This window comes from Lissotriton vulgaris, chromosome 2_1 (genome assembly GCF_964263255.1).
Source record: "Lissotriton vulgaris chromosome 2_1, aLisVul1.2, whole genome shotgun sequence".
NCBI classification, from domain to species: Eukaryota; Metazoa; Chordata; class Amphibia; order Caudata; family Salamandridae; genus Lissotriton; species Lissotriton vulgaris.
In genome coordinates, this window is record NC_141687.1 from 783,955,404 (window position 1) to 783,975,913 (window position 20,510).

The window sequence follows — 20,510 nt, forward strand, 5'->3', positions numbered from 1 at the left end:
ATTTTTTACTCAACCTGTGCATCCCTTACATTCCCCTGCCAGGGCCAGATGGGAGAAAGAATGCGACTACTCATTTTCCAACAGAGAATGGAGTGACATCCTCCATTGAGCACGTACATCCGCCCTCAACTCAACTAGTAAGGAAATGCTTCTCAAAATAGCCCATTATTGGTACCTAACGCCAGCAAGAGTAGCTACCTGGGATTCTAGGGTGCATCCCCTAGATTGCGGACAAAGGGGTACACTTACCCACCTCCTGTGGCAGTGCCCCAAGATTGGTCTATACTGGTCGGAAGTACTGAAAGCTGTTGACACCATGTTTGACACAGACATACCCAGACTCCCCACTTTTACACTGCTAGTCCTTCCTAACCCGCTCACTTATCCATTGAAATCCCCCAGGGGCAAAGCTATTACTCTCAGGTTGGGGGCAACAGAACAACTCCTACTTTACTTTTGAAAATTCTACACCACACCTACTACACGCAAACACTTTTACACAAAATATGTAGGGCGGACACACAGGACTGCCTGAGACTCTGTGGTTCGTCAGGCTCATTCTTTCATACGATTTGGCAATGCCCAAATATCACATTTTACTGGGCGGCGATAATGCAGACAATATCACTGGTCACGGGTGTTGGGGTTCTGCCGCAACCAAAGAGGTCTCTGCTCAACATTTGGGAGCCCACAGATCTCAAACACATGACCCAGAACTGGGTGACACAGGGTATGATACTAGCAAAGCGTAATATAGCTCAGCAGTGGGGGGCACGACAGGCTCAGAACCATCAGCAATGGTGTTACAACATGGACAATGTAATGATAATAGAGAAATCAGTATATATTCGCAGGGGTTGTCCCAAAAAAATGGACTCGGATATGGGGCGGCTGGAATGCATTTTGCAACAATATCTGTGAGGCCCCGCCAGAGGAATCATTATCAGATGTCAGTGAATAATGGACCCAAAAGAAGAAACTGTGATATGTAATATAATTCCCTGTTATTGATGTGTATAAAAACCGAAACACATTTATCGTGAGAAGGGTCAAATATGCAATGTATGTATAATAAGATGTCACGCCATATCTGCTCCACGGAATATTGCTGTACTGTACCAATTAATGTTAATTACAAAACTGCTAATAAATATGTTTAAAAAAAAAAAGGAAATACCTCCTACTGGTCCGGTGGGGGACTGATAGGATCCCTTCCCATCAGGATTGGCTGCACAAAGTTTGGGATATCCTGGGCAGGGCCGGACTGGCCATTGCGGGCACTGGGCGTTTCCCCGGTAAGCCCCTAGGGTGGGGCCAGTTTTAAGCCCCTGGGGGCCGTTTTTGTTACTGGGATCGGCAATATCGGCCCCCTGTAACAAAATCGGTCGAAACCGGCCGTTGCAAACTGCTCGGCTGCACTCCCCCTCACCCCAGGGAGGGCCAGCTGAGCAGTTTGCCAGGGCCGGTTTCTGTTCCCAGTCCGGCCCTGATCCTGGGGATGGAGAAACTCACGGCATTGGCTACTCAGCAACTACCATGATTGACAAAATGTGGCAGCAGTGCATACCGTGCATGGCGTACCTAGCCGATGAGTTCTGCGAATTGATATGCACCAAGTACCTACGAGCTCTACGCTTAATACCCACCAAATCTAACATGCAACACCAGGCCGCACCCACTTCCAAGCAACAACATCGCTTCAGGAGAGAGAAACTCACTCTCCCCCACCCCTTCTCCCTTTCCTCCCCTCCTTTCACATTTTAATTTGCATTTAACAATATTGTTCTAAATTTCTGTACTTTCACGTTCTTTATTTTATATCTACCTCCTGAATATGCACTTAAAAGAATACCCACCGCCCACTGGAAATAGGCAGTTCAAGTTGTAATGTTGTTATTCCACAAAATCAATCAAAATTATTCAAACTGAAAAGTTTCTGGAGTTTATCCTCCAATTCTGCCCCAACACCATATTTCCCTGGAAAGGCAATCTCAGGGCGTAAGCTTTCAGTGCTGAATCTGTCCACCAATCTTTCAAAACCAAATTGCGGCAGGCAGCCACACAAGCCCCATCTGACAGCGCAAACGCTCTCACCACATCAAGGGATACATCCAAGAAATATTCCACCTGGTGCTCGATATGTTCCAACAACCCAGAACAATCCGAGATGTCAGGCAAGCACTGATACAAGGAAATCAGGGGATTGAGCCACATAAGAACAATAAATGCCAACTCTGATTGCGAGGTGGGAGCACGAATACGCTTTCCGGCGGGAGGCATCCACCTTTTCATCCATGGTATTCTTGACCACAGCAGCCTCCGCCATGGATGTCCTCCCCACCAGATTGGCCACAAAGAAATCAATGGGAATTGAGTCTAGCACCTTTTTTTCTCCATATCTTGCAGGGACATCTAGGCCTTAGCCTAGGCAGTATGATCTTGCCAGGATCTTTCCACTCCCTTTTCAGTACTTCATGAATGTATGGATGAACTGGAACATCAATAGTGAGAGAACTTTGAAACTGGCTCAGGAGTGACCTAGTAGAATTGCCCGTGGTCTCATCGTCTGTAAACTCCATGTTCGCCTTCATATGTTTAAGCAAATCAGGCAACATGTCCCGACCAATATATTTTCCCTTATGCTCATCAAGGCACAGACTCCTCTAAATAATGAGATGATTGTACTGGGAAGGATTTGTTAGGTTTACCACCTTCACCCATCTCCTATAACATTTCCCTAATTAAACGTCTAATTCTGGCATCCACATCCTCCCTGAAGCGCTTTGTCTGATTAGGGGAATGTGAAGAGGCTGAGGGAGCAGAGAAAGACATCTCTGCATGCTTCCTCTTTCTTGATTGCTTTTCACCAAAAACAACAATAACGCAATTTACTCCCCCACACCACAGTAGATGTGCCACTCATAGGTAATGTCAACCGCTTTCCGGTACTCACCCGGGTCCGGCATTTGTAGGTGTCTTGAACCTCCATCAACCAGCAAAAGAGGAAGATCACAGCAGACATACGTGTGCACTCCACTCCCAGCGTGCATGCTCTGTATCGCCATGTCTCACCCCGCAAGCGCACCCAATATCGAGATCCCTTGGCCCTTTCTCTAACCGTCTGGATGTTCGTCCCCTAGCAGCCAGGATGAGGCGCACTATGTAGTGTCACCTGTAAGTCTGGCCAGAGACGATCTGCGACTTACCCTCCACACGTCTCCCTGCAAGCCTGGCAGGCAGGAAGACATGCAAACCGCCTGCCATCATTTCCACTCTGCTATGATGACAATCCACCGACACCAAAACCACCACTCCAGCTGTGCAGGAGCAGCCTCAATCCTCGTCCCCTTCTGTCGGGAGACAAAAAAAAGAACAGAAGGAATGCTGGGTAAGTACCACTTAGATACTGTCTGTAGGAGGGGCTGGAGTAGAGGTTCCAGTACTCCTTTCGTTCTTTTTTCTGTCTGAGAGATAGCTATATCTCACTTTGTAATGAATGGGACGAGACAGGAGGGACCTGGTGGTAATATGTACCATGCAGATACCAGAACTGTATTTTATGTAGCTCGCTCAGTAGGTTACTGCATTTGTCTCAGAGATCTTTTTGTTACTTGCAGCTCATATGATGCAACCCTAATATAGCACATTGAGCTATGAACTGTCATCAAAAAGCTGCATACAAACTGCATGGTGTAGATTAGAATGTTCTGTTTTTTTCCCTGCATCTTTCGTTAGCTTAATGTTTGTACAAAGTATTCCTATTGATAGGAATACTTTCTTATTAGTAAAGCCAACCACTGTGGTACGTTGTAAATCCTGAGTTTGTGCTTCTCCAGACCAAACACTCAAAATATACTGCCTACTAGTATCAATGACATGTGACTCCTGCACCTTATAATTACATCATTGTCTTATTTAACATTTACTATAGACAGATTTAAACACATATGATTTATTGGCTCAGTATAAAGTGTGTGTGAAGCAGAGTGCTCTGACACGCTACACTGGTATGATAGCACAATAAAACAAATGAACACGTGTTAGAGGGGGACTGTGGAGATATGAGGTGCACTGGTGCAGCATGGTAGGAAAAGAATGTATGGAGAAGGAGTTTTGGGGGGGGGGGGTCAACTAAGATTCTTAAGATTCCTGCTCTGACAGTCACCAGCAGTAAAACCGTCCTGGGTCTGATCCCCAGTCATGCTGTGGTGAGCAGAAGCAACATTTGAATGACAGTTTTAGCCTTCTGACCAAAAGCCTCACTAGGTACATAAATTACATATCAATATTTTGGGAAAACAATAGTCTGGCAATGCAACTAAAGCTGTCTCAGAGGCAACACTTAATAAACTCACCCAGCCCAGCTACGGTTTTTTTGATTCATCTCTTATTCTATGTAGCAACGCTGCTATACTTACAGTGATTTTTCTTGGTGTTTTTGTCAGCAAAAAGCTATCGCCGTTTTTTTCGTTGAAAGAAATCGTGTTTATCTTCCAGTTCCTTACATATTGATCAACAAAAGAAACAGATAAATATGTACATTTTCTGCTCCATAATATACCGAGAGTTGGTTTAGTGTTCTTGGTGTCTTCCACCGTGACAACATTTCCTTCTGCAGCAAAAACCAAGTAATTAGATCATCAGATGTTATTAGTCGTATATTAAGTATATTATCCTAAGGACAAATTACGTTTTATATTTTAGCCAGGCAAGAAAAACAACGCACAACTTGGCAGGACCTCAACGCAATAGTAACCGCGTGTCAGAGGCCTGCCAAGAATGGCTCACTCGTTTTGTCACAGGATAAAAATATCTGGACAGCGTTCCCAGCAGTTCTTTCGCTGCCTGCCTTCCAGAAAGATCTTGAGAAGCACTTGGGAACTTCCACTCTCAGTTCTGTGCCACCCCAGCCCCGCCCACTCACACGTAGGTCAAAAATGCTAAGTTGTGCGAGAAAGATTCACACAAAAAAAGTGTCTGGGGATAAATAATGTTACTTGTTTTATTTTCATCTATTTTTCCAGCAAGATACACCAGCGGCTGAGGAGTGTTTGTGTCTGTGTTGAACAGATGCTACAATTTCCATATTTAGTTTAATGACTGCATACAAATATGCAGTGCCCCTCTCGTCTAAACAATCTTTTTTCTCTGTTTAACTACGTGTCGCTCATTTAGTTGCTGCACATTATCTTAAACAGAAAATGAAAGGGTGCTTGGAGGACAGCGCTATTAGATCTGGTTTTTTTTTCAGTTGCTTTGCCTGTGAAGGTCTGTTCCCATCTCTAATGACGCAATTTGTTGAAATGCGGCGCCAAAACAGTTCGCACCCAGTTCGCAACATTACCACGTTACTCAGAACGAGTCACGTTTTCAAAGTCACTAACTACATTTATCTGTTAGTTTTCTAAAAATCATTTTAAGTATCATTTGGGTACAATAATCTCTATTTATTGCCACAGTCCCCAAACGAGGACTTGAATTATGTCTGTTACTGTGATTAAAGATATGCAATTTAATAAGCCTTCATTTGCATGACATCTCTTAAACTTGGTCTAGGTCTTTGGTTTGGTCTTAGATTCATTTAAAGAGTAGGGATCAATACTGTGTCCCTCATTCCAAATTATTTGGAAAACGTGTCTTTATTTTCCCACCACCACCAGATTTAGCAATAATGGTGCTACAGGTTACTCAGAGGTGGTGAAATTCCAGGCATTACAATTTGGACCAGGGGAGTAGCACAGGCCCCTGCAGCGCAGGTAGGACCCCAATCCTCCAGGGGGTACCAACTCTTCGACCCTCAGCTCGAGGCCAAAGCATATCTGAGAGATATGGGAGACTGAGGGCCTCTCATCAGATTCTTCGGGGGCATTCTTTTGTGTTATGCCACTGAGTTGGACCCCGAGGTTCTATCAAGTAATGTGTAATTAACCAGAGAAAAAATAATTCCCTATTCCTCAATAATTTCTTATTTTGGTCCTGGATTTTTGCCTGAAATTTTCGTCTGCTTCAGAAGCCAAAACCTCAAGGTGAAAGACTGTAGAATTCATTTGCCTTGATTTTGGACACTCTAAAATGCTGAAACATAAGGAGAGGACAAAATGTAGAATTGCATTTCAATATTGTAAGCATTAATGCCAAATGTCATCTATTTTACGAATAATGACCGGGTGCAATTTCACAGTTCATACAGAGGTGAAAGAGCTGTGCTATGCACGTGCTTTCATTTTTTTTAAAGGAAACAATAGCTTTTGTGCATAGATATCACAGAAACCATTGTTTCCTTTAAAAATTTACACCCAGGCTCCAAGTGAGTAGGGTTCCCTTGTTTCCTTTCCCAGATGCACGTGCTTTCAAGCAGCACAAACAATTCTCTAACGGATGTGCACATAGGTTTCTAAGCTCCAGTCGTATTTCTCTTCCATGCAATGGCAGAATGCAAGGCTTAATCGTTGGAAGCTGTGATGAAGAAAACAAGAAGCTAGCAGCAATGCACAGCAGATAGGCTGTGAACACCTAACGTCCAGACAAAGGCTGTTTAGAAAGTGTGCGGTTTTATTCAGGAAAAAACTCTCTAAACTCAATTAAACCTAAATGACATATAATAACCATCTAATGGAGTTTTAGGTATTGGGTCTTATTATAAAGTTTTACTCTGATGGCCCATTAAAGTCTATGACTGTGGACAAATATTCAAGAAAATGTATGTGTGCGGAATCGCGCACTTAACCGCATATCCCTTACCTTGCGTTAACGTGCGAATGCATCCTCCTATTTTCTGCAAGTAACCTAAATGCTTGTACTGTTTTTGTGATATCTTTGAATGCTGAAATGATGGGCAATACTGTTTTATTTGCGTTTTTAGAGCTCCTTGAAAAAGGGCTAAGAAGCCCGAAATGGATCGGAGCGGTTAAATACTTTATGAAGAAGTATTAAGCAACAAAAACATGGATTGTTAAATATGAAGGAAAAACATTGAATGGAATTATGTTTCAACTTTGAAAAAGTAAAAAATCAAAGCAACAATTAACGTGTGTTATATGGAGTCTTATATGAAGAACTAAAGGTGTGCCCAAGGCAGGGATGCATTCTTAATTGATGTGTGCACAATTTCACTGTATTTCATAAGCGTATATGGACGGACACGTTACCTGCAGGAGCACCCAACCGCTTATAAAAATACAAACCATAATTTAACAAAATTTTTACAAAAAAGCGGTGCACCGAGCCAATCTCCTTTTGATTTAAACAGATTATATCTCAGTTTATGGCTGTGTTGACAGGACTCATCTTTGATTTAAACTGCAAAGGTATGGAATAATCTCTACATTCCTGTAGTTCATAGTAAATCTTCACTCCAAAATACGGGTATAGATTAAGGCTTCCAGTTCACAAGGTTTTTCTACCTTGCTATTTAATACAAATGTTTCTTCACACTGTAGGAAAAATAAATCTACCCACCTTGCTTATGCTGACAATCTTATCCTCAGTCTCAAATACAATAGGCTTACTAGACTTTTGAATCAGCAGCATAAATTCTAAAAGATAAATGCCCTTACCATCAATATATCAAAATCCAAAGAAGGAAATTGTCTTTGACTAAAACAACACTTCCCTTTTGTTTTATGACCACAAAAAATGAACAGTTTCGGAAATACCCATATCTTGGAGTTTTAACAGATGATAACCTAAACTTATCATCCCAATTGTCATCTGTTTGGCAAGGAAGTCTTGGTATTGTCAATTGTTTGGTTCATGGCCTCTCTTAGTAGATGCACTTAGGAGAAAGTATTTCAGCTTACAAAACTATACTTATTCCAGTATACATTGTAGGGCCAGTTGTCTTTTTGAGAAGTCAAAATTGTGAACTTGACATTATAATTATAAAAGTGCATGTGCAAGTTGTTTCATCTGACGTACCAACACTTCTATGTAGAATTTGGCTTGAATTCAGACTAACACCTATAGTTTCCCTGGCAGACATGAATAGCACTCAATACTTTTCAACATGTGCCTTGGCAAATCTGTAGTGCCTGAAAGATGTACCCTACACTGAGGACTCGGTTCCGAGTTTAGCAGAGTAGATTTCCAGGCGTTATTCTGCTCTGCTAAATTATTAATGGACAGTGTGATAATTTGGGTTGCTGGTGGGGGAGGGGTGAAACCCTACTCAAGTAGCAACCACAATCCTTGTCAAGGCGAGGCACCAGAAAACCCCAAAATAACCTGTGCTCAAACCACTGGTAGGATGACAAAGAGCAATCAGGCTTAACTTAGAGGCAATGTGTTGAAGATTTTTTCTCACCTCAAACAGTAATATAGTGAAAAAACAATACAAGAAAAATTCTAAAACCAATCTAGAAAAATAGAGCAAAATGTATTTAATCAAATAAATCAAGAAGGACATTAGAAAAATCCAATGAGTAGAACCGAAGAGATGCAATTTTAAACATTAAAGTGACAATAGCACCAAAAAGCCCTAGGCGCCATTGGCTGTTATCTGGTTGTGCGAGACCAGGAGAAAGTCACAAGTTCAAGATGACCACAATACAGGGACCAGGTTAGTCCCCCGACAGGCCTACCACAATGTAAGTGTGGGATGGATACAGGTACCAGGTTAGTCCAGCTGAAAATTTACCTGCTCAGTCCAATGTAAAAAGTCCAGTTTGTGGTAGAGGGGACTGCGAGGAGCAGGGAATCATTGATGGGTTTTCTTTGTGACAGGAAGAGCAGACTGGGTGTTACAGAAGGTCATCGCTGTAGCGCAAAGATCCTGTTTTTGTTGTGGGTGGTTGAGCCAGAGGATCGCAATGGCTTTCCCTGTGAGCAGTAATTCTGTAGCGCAAAGTGTCTAATTGACGGAACTTCGCATTGACAGGCAGTGCGAGCGTCAAGGTTTTGGTGCCATTGGTCACATTCAGGGTCATAACGAAGTCAAAACTTCAATTCAAATCCACTGACACCACAAGGATCTGGACCTGAGGAGCACCACCTGGAAGTCAGGGGGCTGCTCCTGCAGCATCTGGGTGCTGATTCAGGTGTCCGAACAGGAGGCCAGCAGACTAGCCCTTGGAGTCACTTTGGAAGTCCTGGGTTCAGGTGCTGGTCCAATCCCTCTGACGCAGGCAGGAGGGCAGCAATCCAGTAAGGAAACAGTCCAGTAATTCAGTAGTCTAGCAGTGCAGCAGTCATGCAGAGTGGCAGTCCTTTTAGAAGCACAGTAGCCCTTCTTCCTGGCAGAGTCTCCACATATCCAGAAGTGTATTGAAGCGTTAGTGTCTGAGGTTATATTTATGACAGGTGCCTCCTTTAAAGTGGTAGAAGCTTCTAGAGATTTCTCTTTGAAGTGCACAGGTTTCCTGTCTCCCCCAGCTCCAGACTAACTACAGGGGGTATGCAACCCTTTGTGTGGTGGCAAGACACAGCCTATTCAAGTGTAAGAATCACTGTGCCCAGCTCCGCCCTCCCATCCTGCCAGTTATGGCCCATCAGGCACACCTAAGCTGTGTCATATTTTTTTAACTGTAATTTAAAATCCAACTTTAGCATAATAAATTATTTTTCATTACAATTCCAAAGACACCAAACAGGAACTGGGTACCTGTTCCTATATGGAAATTACAGCTTATCATATGTAATAAGGTAACTCCAATGTTCTCCTAAGGGAGAGGTACAACTTACACTTTTGAACAACGAATTTAAGAGTTTTTCAGTACCAGAACTTGTAAAACTAAAACTAAAAAGTACATGTCCAACTTTTTAAATACACCTCACCCTGCCTTCTGGGCTGTCCAGTGCCTACCCTAGGGGTGACTTATATCCATTAAGTCTAATAAGTGTTATTTTGGAACATGTTTTAAAATCTGAATCCAAAATTTCTAAATGTAAATTCAGTTTTTTTGTGGCTCTCAATAATATAAACGTGAAAAAGTTATTTTGGAACATGTCTTAAAATCCGAATCCAAGATTTCTAAATGTAAATTCAGTTTTTTGTGGCTCTTAATATTATAAACTTGAAAAGTTGTAGTGGCTAGTTCCTTGTTTTTAGATTTCTCTGCATAGACTAAAGAAATAGTTTTGTAAAGTATATGAATCATTATTTGAAGTGTGTGCAATAGTATTGTCATGTGTAATCATTGTCTTAATTCTTCTTTGAATAGTTCTCTTTAAGGTTTACTGCATTGACCATACCTACACTACGATTCGTGTGCAAGTGTCTTCATCTGTGAAGGAAGTGATCAGTGCTGTAGCAGATAAACTGGGTTCTAGTGAAGGATTGATACTTGTGAAGATCAGTTCAACAGGCGGTATTTATTTATTTATTTGCTTATTAGAGCTTTAGAAAATATGTGAAAGACATTTTATACCCTTGTTAGATGACTGTGCAGCAAAACACTCAAGTGCCTTACAATATAAGTTTTTGGAGCATTCCAAAATAAATGTCATTGCAACACCCAGAAGTGTTCCTCAAATGTGATATTAGTGAGATGGGGAAACCGTGCTGCTGTAAGGGTGTGACTCCTCTGGGTACTGTCTAAGGGACATAAATGCCACCAACCAATTGAGCACCAGATTTCTGGACAAATACAGCTGTGTGATTCCTGGCTTTTTCGGTTTACACTTCCAGAATGTTCTGGTTAGGGCTCCCAATATACAAAGAGGTTCAGTTGCTTCTGTAAGGATGACCTTGGTCAGGGTAATCAGGAAAGACATTAAATAAACCAGTCCGATCAGAACAAAACTCAAAAAGTACAGTATTCACTTGAGGGCATCCTGATGACTGACCAACACTAGAGCATTTGTCTCCTCTCTGTCAATTCAAGCATCAAAATCTGGAACCATTTTAAACTTTAATGATCACCCCTCAGGTAATCTCAGTGTTAACTGCTACCATGGATGGAATTGGTTAAGAAAGAGTTTGGTTTTATTGTCTGACAAAGGGCTACAGTGGTTTTGATAGTGGATATTTCTTTTACAGTATGGGTTTGTATGCTACCTTGACTTCCCAGTCAATAGCATGTGCGACTCTAAGGAGATCAAAACGTAGCCATCTTGCTGGGCTGTAAACTAAATGTAAAGCATCACACAGTATAATTTTAAGAATTTGGGGCCCCTAGACAAGAGATATTTTGGAGGCCTATGTTTGTAACAACTTTGAATTTTATTACCCACTTTTTGCTAATTTAGGAAAGCTTAACCCCTTCCGTGCGGGGCGTATTTTCCGCCTGTGCTGACTCCGCCTTGCGCGGGCGGAGTCATGACGGAACGGTTCCGTCATCAGCACAGCTCACCCGTAGCTGATGACGGAACCGTTCTGTCATCAGCACGGAAGGGGTTAAGATACAAAAATACACTGAAGTGAGCTAGAGAGAAACTTCGCTTTCTCAGGGTGCACCTTGGAAGCTGCTGGGGTCTCTAGTAATTGACAGGTCCACTGAAATTATGCGATTGTGGAGCCATAGAGTTTTTCACATAATTAAAGGTATACCGCTTTTGCCATGTAATCCATCATCAGTTGCATAATCTGCAGATTTTAACCAAAATAGTTTTTGTTTCCAGGTCTAAGGGTTCAAAAGCTGATAAATGTTTTGCAGCTCAGTGGAAGGTCCTGTGCAAAGGTTGACTGTCACCTTTCTGTTGCTTATTGCTATATTCAAGTGTTAAAATGGTACTAATGAGGTGCAACCAATGCCCAGACAGTGTTAACAAGTGCAAAAATGACACACTAATGAAGTAATACTATCACAAAATGTGTCGAATTATGTCACATAATTTGGCTTTTCTTGCCGTGTAATTTACTCGATCCTGCCGCATACTTTGGCCTTCCCATGCTGCATAATTCCAGTGGCCCTCGTATTTACCCATTTTACCCATGCCTTAAAACGTCTCTGATTACATAACACAAGGTGGAAAATCACTTCTTTGATTTCCTTTGGCCTGCACAATCAACTTGAGATCTGCTTGCTTAACCTTAAAGTGCCTTAAGATGCTGATACCAAAATATCTGGTCAAAAGGAGTAAAACATATCAAAATGTCTATGAACCCAATCTTAAATCACAAAAGACTCTTTCTACTTATGCCAGCATACTCCCATTCATCAAGACTTCTAACACTATCAGGATTGTTATATTAAATCCCTGTTTTGTCAACTTGTTATCCTTTACTCTGGACTTGATTCTGCCCTAGATGTGTTTACCAAGATACTGGCTTCCCTAGTTGGCCATCTCCTGCAACATGGCATTTCTGTGTTTCCAGTCACAGGTCACTCCTCTAGAGGTAGGTAGGTTCCTGAAATTTGATGAGTGGCAGCTTGACCAGGAAAACTCACACCTAAAAAAAATCAAACAGAATTGATTGCAGATCATTTCTCAGCAGACCTGTGCAAAGCATTTCCTCACACTCACCATCACATAAAACCCCATGATCCGAAGTAAAGAGAAATCTCAGGGATATACATGCTGGTCAAAGGGAATCTGACTGCTTTCCCCCATGTGTGGCTTTGGTCACATCTAGAGCCTTTGGTGCACAATCTGTTATCTCACTAATCTCCCAGATTGAGGCAGTTTGATGGTTTATTCCCACTTTTCTCAGCACTTCCTAGCTCACAGATTCTTTAATAGTATATCTAGCTGGACCTGTAGTGTTTTGTGTATAAAATGACTATTTTGTCTCTACTGGGAAGTGCCTCATGGTAGACATATTGGTCTCCTATTACGTCAGTGGTGTAAAGACACCCATACATAAATAGTAAGACAAATTGATGGAGTATATATTCTTGTGAAAACAATAATGTGCATGTCTATAACCTTTACAAGTGAGGGGTTTCTTGAATTCTAAGGATGTCTTTCATAGAATTCTCAATATAACAGATTACAAGGATTCAAACTGGATTCTCAGAAACTCTGTGTTATGACTGGCATGCTAGGATGCTATGTACCACAAGGAATGTTTACTGCAGGCATTCAGGATAGCTGCCAACATTTGCAAGTTTGTGAGATTCCTGTGATTGTATGGAATATATAGTCCTTCTTGCCTTTACTCAGGTGTTCACCCTACTACCCCACTAGAGCGGTGAGGTTTGTGCCCAGATGCTGTCCTCCTTCTGTGCACCTCTCCTACCTTATTTGTTCCTGAAAACATTCAAGTACAGGAGCTCCAGAGTAGCTGGCTATGCAGGACCGCCACAGGGAAGAAGGTGCATCCTTCCCCACATCCTGTCAGTCTTGTTGCTAAGTTGCTCTTCGACAGTCAACATCTAACCTCCAGCTTCTTGTCCACCACATGGAAGAAAGTGCATCCTTCGCCACATCCTGTCAGCCTTCTAGCTAAGTTGTTCTTACACAGTCAACATCTAACCTCCAACTTCTTGTATTCTTTACTGCATCACTAGGTATGTAGTTAACTGTGTTTCCAGTATATCACACGTGGTTCTTAGTTTCATAAAAGCACCACTACATTTGGAGTTGCTTTTATATGCTTATTGTATTTTTCAGATTGGAGTATTATTTGTGAGAGTGAAAACCCACTTAAAGTAATAATCACAATCCTTGTCAGGGTGAAACGCAAAGGTCACTAACATTAACCTGTGTGTAACCCTCTTGTTGCTTGGCACAAGCCACCAGGCTAACTTAGAAGTAAAGTGTGAAGTATTTATACAGTCCTCAGACAGTAATAAAGTGGAAACACAACACTAGAGTAACTTGTAATAAATAAAATGATACAAAAACAGCAAACTCTAGTCAGTAGAACCAAGGTTATCAATTTTTAAACTTTGTGGTTTAAATAGCACCCTGCCAGGTGGTGTTAAGCACCAACAACAATCACCTGGGTGCTCTTGAAAGGGACAAAGTCTAAAGTTAAGACTGACTGTGATGCAGTGTGGGTCAAATACAGGGACCAGGTTCAGCCCAATGAACAATTTTCCTTTTGTACTACGGGCCTAATTATGACTACAGCGGTCCATTGGACCGCACTGGCAGTCCGACTGCCGTATTGCACGTGCAGGGGTAGGACTGCCACAAGACTGATGTAGCTGCCTGGGATCCGTGATCCCGTGGCTGTGGCACAGCGGTCACAGGAAGTAATATGCTGGCAGTGCTGCTGCAGCACCGCCGAGCATATTATGAGTTTCCTCACCGCTCTCCTCTTCATGGAAACTAAGGGGGCCCTTACAGGGTCTCCTGTCACCTTTGTGCATGGGGGTGCATGCAGGGTGGCACATGGTGTGCTCCCGTGTTTCTGCACCCCCTGTTCCTGCGCAGGAAGAAATGCACAACATGGTGCATTACGTCCTGTGCAGGATCATGCTGTGGTGCTCCGACAGATGTGCATTTCTAAGGCTCTCCTTTGAGCCTTAGAAATGCACTGCCATGGGTCCGCCACTGCACAGACTGCCCGCCAAGATTAAACTAGCAGGCGTTCTGACCATGAGTTTAGCGGTCTTCCTGAGGGCGCTGGCTACCCAAAGGAAGATCGCCAAACTTGTAATCAGACCCTTAGTCTTTGGAATGGAAGGCAAAATTCCTCAGCGGGGCAAGGCAGCTGGCTCTGGTTGAAGAGGGCCACACGTCATTAGATAGCTACTGGACAAAGTCAGGGTGAAGCCATTGACTTTTGGTCCTAAAGCTCACAGTAGGCGAAATTTGAATTTTATGGCCAAAGTTTGTCCCTCGCCGGCTGGATACTTTTTCTTGCCTCCACCTGGTGTAGATTTCTACATTTGTACTTAGTCACCTTTTTTGACCTTTGATTCTTCCAGTGGGGCAGGGTTACAGAATGTAGCCAAAAAAGGGCTTCACTAGGCCAGACACCTTCTCTGCGAGGTCCAGCTGAACCGGATTTGCGGCTGTAGAAAAGAATGGTGCGTAAGCAACCTGGATCTTTGGCCCAGGGGCGTTGCACCATTGTTGGATCAGCTTGACAGTTTGTTCTCGGTCCTCCCTCATTTCTAAGAGCAAAAACTTGCCAAAAAGTTTCTACATTTCAGGTTTCAGGAACCTTCAGAAGGAGTACAGTATGACACCAGTCAAAGGCAGGACAGCACAGTGGAGGCCAAGAATCACTCCAGCAGAGGCCAGTAGGAGGGATCTGGACTTGTCCAGTTGGAACTGGTCAGCTGAGAATGCATAAAAAATACCTTTTGGAGCTTGTTATGTTCCTGTAGCCCAAAGAGGAGGTCAAACATATCCTTATAACTTCTCCTTCAGGTTCTTCATAGGAAGGCAAAACTGTAGTGAAATACCTTGCAATGGATGATCATCTCCGACAAATAAGATCTCATCTAAATAGCCACTTCATAGCACTTGGGATGGGGAGATAGGAACAAGCAGGCAAAAAGGCATGAGACAAGATTCCAGAAAACAGTGACCATTTAAAGTAGGAGTTTTAGAAATTGTAGATGTAGGTGCTGATCAAGATAGAATGCTTATCAACTATGATATGCAGAAGATGAGACAAACTACTCATACGCCTACTCAAAGTCTATACAAGTTTATGACGCAAAACAACCACACTACGATATCACTATGCAAAGTGGCTGCATTTCACCTCCATCAGCTAATGAGCATCTAATGGTAATCCCTCCCAAAATTCCATGACTTTTCATAGGTTTCCTTCAAGCATATTTATAATGAAAATATATGTGACAGAAACTGAAACTCGGATAGCAGGTGCACAGCTTTATCAAGATCCAAGAAATGTAAACTTGCAGATGCTAGGCCAGTCATTTTTGAATCCTCACTTTGTAGTGCCAAGCACAATAGTGCACCTCAATATGTCAGAGATAAGAAAGCACTATGAATCCTACTCTTTCTTTCTTTCAATCTTTATTTCGGCATGAATACCATAAAAGAACAAATACATTAATACAATAAAACATTTCTTTTTAAAATGCACAACATGCTATATAAATACATTCAATATTCATGTCGATTTTGAGGTTGTATGCAGTTGAATCAAGGTGTTTAAAACATGCGTAATACTTGGTGAGAACACTTATGGGCAACAGGAATAGAATTTCATTGATTAACCCTCAATTTGTACTATGCAGCACTTTTGACATAACCACATTTTACAGTTTATAACCCATCTTTCTTCTTAGGAAAAAGATACTGTGCAAAAATCTGCTCACGCTAAATACAATAGGTTGACTGGTATTAGACAAAAGAATCCTTAAAGCCTGGGAACACGATCTTACACCTAATGTTAAACATATAGGTTTAATCCATCTTTTTCTAGCCTGGACATATGCTGGGCAGAAGAAGAGGATATGTGATTCGTTTTCTTTTTGATTACATCCACATATGGTACACAGTTCATCTTCTACATAATTCTCCGAGTTTGCACCACCAGACCAACGGACTAGTGTTGAACCAATCTGAAGATTTCCGTATCTGAATTTCATAAATAGGGTCTTTGCTAAGGGTGGTTCTATTTCATCAAGGAAGGTCTCGAAGAATGGATCATCTTTGAAGGTAAGAAACCTTGTTACGAGTGACCCACTAGAAGAAGCGTTTTTGATCATTTCCATAATGTACGACCAAAAGCACTTTTTTACCATGGTTTTTGATTGGGACGGAAGTGAATCAGGATGTTCCCAGTAATGCGACATACCTAGTAGGGTAAGCCAGAATTTAATATGTTTAAACCAGGGTATCACCTTAAAGATGTCAAGCTCCATAATTTCTATTAACCCATCCTTATATACTTTCAGCTCAGGTACACGCCACAACCTAATCCATAACAATAAAGGACGTAGAATGATATGGTGGTCCGTTCTACGGAAGTTTAGGTCGAGCTGGAGTGGGACCAACGGAGTACTTCTAGGGACTCTGACCAGACTTCGCAAGAAGTTATTGTCCAAGACCCTAAAGGTATCTTTAGACCCTGGGCCCCAAATTTCCGAGCCGTATAGCACTGCAGGTTGGACCTCAAATTTAAAAAGTTCAACTGCAGGAGACACGGCCTTACTTGTACTTTTGCCCTGCTCTCTAAGAATGGGTTTTGTGTTCTGGTTAAACATCATCTTGCATTTTTCCAATTGGGCTTTCCAGGTAAAATTAGAGTCCAGGGTTACGCCTAGATATCCAAAGTGTGGAACTGATTCCAATTTTAGTCCATTCAAAGTTAGGCAGCCCTTATCAGTTTTAGTTGGGTTTAGGACCATACATTTTGTCTTTTTCCCATTTATCTCCAATCCTTTCTTGATGCAATAATCATTAAAGGAGTTTAAAAGAGCTTGGAGACCTTTTTTTGTCTGGGAGATCAAAATAGTATCGTCCGCAAACAATAGGGAAGTAACTTTTTCGCCATTCAACTTAGGAGAGTCATTTTTACATCCCTCCAAGTATGTAGGGATGTCATTCACAAATAGCGAGAACAAAGTGGGGGCCAGTACACACCCCTGGCGCACACCACGTTCGATTGGGATTTTTGGAGTTAATTCGCCTTTAGGACCCCATCGTACTCTGGCAAAATTACCTCTATGGAGTTCTTTTATTTGTGTTATCAGGGTGGGTGGCATCCCTACTAGGCTTAATGTTTCCCACAGTAAATTACGTGGGACTAAATCGAACGCCGCCCTTAAGTCGACGAACGCGACCTATAGTTGTCCCTTTTTGATCTTAATATACTTCCAATAAAGGCAACAGAAGCGAAAGATTTGATCAATGGTACTAACTTTGGATCTGAATCCCACTTGATATCTAGACAAAATTAACCTTTTCCACCAACCAATCATTAACTCGAAATAGGATATGTTTTGAATAGATTTTTTGTAAAATATCCATAAGGCTTATTGGGCGATAGTTTGAGGGATCCATCCTGTCACCTTTCTTATATATTAAAACTATTTCAGCCCCCTTCCAACTCTCTGGGAAGTCTAGACTCCGGGATAGCTCGTTACACAGATGGTTAATGTATGGAGCCCAAATTTTTGATTCGTGCTTGTACAAGTCTCCCGGAATCTTGTCTAACCCAGGGGCTTTACCAGACTTAATCTGGATTATTGCCAGTTCTGTCTCACCTAAAGTAAAATCCAGGGTATCCCCCGGAATAACGTTACTTAGAGTTCTATCTAAAATGGGTGCCTCATATTCCTTATAAAGGTTAGAAAAGTGGTTTACCCATGTCTGTTCGTCTAAGTAGACGTCCTTGACCACTCTGCCTTGATGGTTTCCATTCGCTATCAGCCTCCAGAAGGCTATGTTATCTCTAGTTTTTGCTGCATGCAGGAGATCTGCCCATTTTGCTTCCTCCCATGCCATTTTACATTTCTTTTGGACCAGTTTATAATTATTCCTGGCTGACAAAATGTCTGATCGATCCTTTAATTTTATCGCGGTTAAAAGTGCCCTCTTGGACTCCCTGCAGTCCTTGTTATACCAGGGTTTACTATAGGGCAAGTTTTGTGTTTTCTGCTGCCCTTTCTTTGGCATCTTAGTGACTAGGGGTTTTAAGGCATCAAAAATTTTTTGGTGTAATTTCATAAAAAGACCACCACTCCCCTCCTTTGGGGTGTTATTTAAATATCCTCCAAAGATGCTAGCAAAAAGCTTATAGATTTCTACTATAATTTCACCATTATCCAATATTAGTGGCCATTTGAGGGAACGTCTATTATTGCTAATATTTATCTCATTTTGGTCACAGTTAGTTACTTCTCCAGTCAATGGAAAAACTGAATCCCCTAATAGGGAGTCCTTGATCTGGAGAGCTAGAGGAAAATGGTCGCTTTCTAATCTTTCTATTACCTCCATGTCAAGAAGGAATTCCCAAGATGGCACTGAGGCAATAATGAAATCTATGTTGCTTTTATAGTTCCCTCTATAGAAGGTAGGCTTTTTCTTAGCATCTGATGGTAACCGTCCATTGCACGCTCTAGTGCAATGTTCCGCACATAGTCTGTTCATTTGGAGGGCCTGGGGGCAACATTTGACTGTTTTGACATTATCTAGAACAGGGATACCATTTGCCTCGTCTTCTTCTGAGAAGATGTCACTGAACCCCACAACGGGCTCAAAATTACAATTAAAATCCCCTGCCATGAACACATAGTTCTCTCTAGTGTCCAAGTTACCCAATAGGAGATCTAGATGGGTTAGTAAAGGAGATTCCTTTGAAATAGGTGTTGGTCTGTTATAGACGTTCACCAAATAACGTTTTTTCCCTCTAGAACCATTAATTTCCAAGATCAGTATATCAGGGGAGTTGGTATCCACCACTTCTATATTCACTTTTAGATTAACCTTTACCCAGATCAACAACCCTCCCGAGGGTCTTCCACTTCTGGAGGGAATCGCACTGATACCATAAGATTTATAACCTAGCCTGTGAGTAATTTCAACTGACCAGGTCTCTTGCATCATACAAAAATCAAAGGAATCAATAAAGCTTGACCATTCAGGATCCCTTAGATTTTTTGAAACCCCAGCTATGTTCCAGGAAACCAGTTTGATAGATTGCCATGGTTCCTGAATTTTTTGCGTCAATACATCTCCCACCACCTCAGGCACTATGATATGGCATTCTTGGCTAGTTACATCAGATTCTAAAAACAAATCATTTTGTGGTACAACACTTCCCCTTATTGTTAGGCTGTCCCCAATTATAGGGACCAACACAGGTAATGCGGTTGCATCCTCCAAAAGAATAGTTTCATTAGTGGTAACACCAGCTCTTTGAAAACAGGGTTCACTCCCAATCCCCCCCCCCCCCCCCCCAACAATTTAACATTCAACAATTCATTTCCATCCAACCCCTTAGACTGTTGGCATCAATCACAGTCATCTAGACCGCTGAAAATGTCAAATCTGTTAATGGTTTCTAAAGGGGTGAAGGGCTTTAGGTGGTCCATTCTTCTGTTGGGGTTGTTTTGCCTATACGGGACATAGTTCCAACCAAAAGCTCCAGGTGCAGGTGGAGGATTTGGGGGATGAAAGGGCTCCATGGGATTAGGTCTAGTAAGTGGTTGCATCATTTGTTGTGTGTTACCAGCCCTCTGCATAACTGATGGGTAGGCGCAGGATGTCATTTGGGATGTTACATGAGAGGCTAGTTGTTGCTGGGAGGGAAAAACCACAGACCTAGGGTAGAAATATGTCAATGGTCTGGGTATTATGCAATTATTTGTAATTCCCGGGGGCCAATTCAGTACAAATTGTACTGCATTGGGATCCCTGAAATTTACAACCACCACGTCTCCCTCAATATTTTTTGGTCGGCTTCCCAACCATTGGAGGCGTCGGACATGGACAATTTCTCCATTTATATGAGGTGCTATAGGCCTGTATAGACCTAGCCAGTGCATAATCTTATTTTTAAGTTGTGCGAAGCCCTCCCTTTTGCTATTTGGTAACACCGGAACCCCCGTTAGAACTACCACAAAGGGCACTGCCTCTGGTGGTAATTCTGGATTTGGAATCGGTTTGGGCCTTCCCCATCCTGGCTTTTGTCCCCTTGTTTCCATCCGTTGATTTTCATTTGGAATGCTAGCTACTTCATTGGATGGTTTAGT

At 42.1% G+C, this 20,510-nt stretch overlaps 1 protein-coding gene across 1 annotated transcript in view; it reads left to right on the forward strand.

Moving 5' to 3' along the window:
* Window positions 1-20,510, forward strand: part of RAPGEF4 (Rap guanine nucleotide exchange factor 4) — a 1,206,373-nt gene that overhangs the window by 963,172 nt on the left and 222,691 nt on the right. The window contains exon 22 of the mRNA XM_086956142.1: window positions 10,158-10,304. Within this exon, the coding sequence (XP_086812268.1) occupies window positions 10,158-10,304 (147 nt within the window). The remainder of the gene's footprint in view (window positions 1-10,157; window positions 10,305-20,510) is intronic.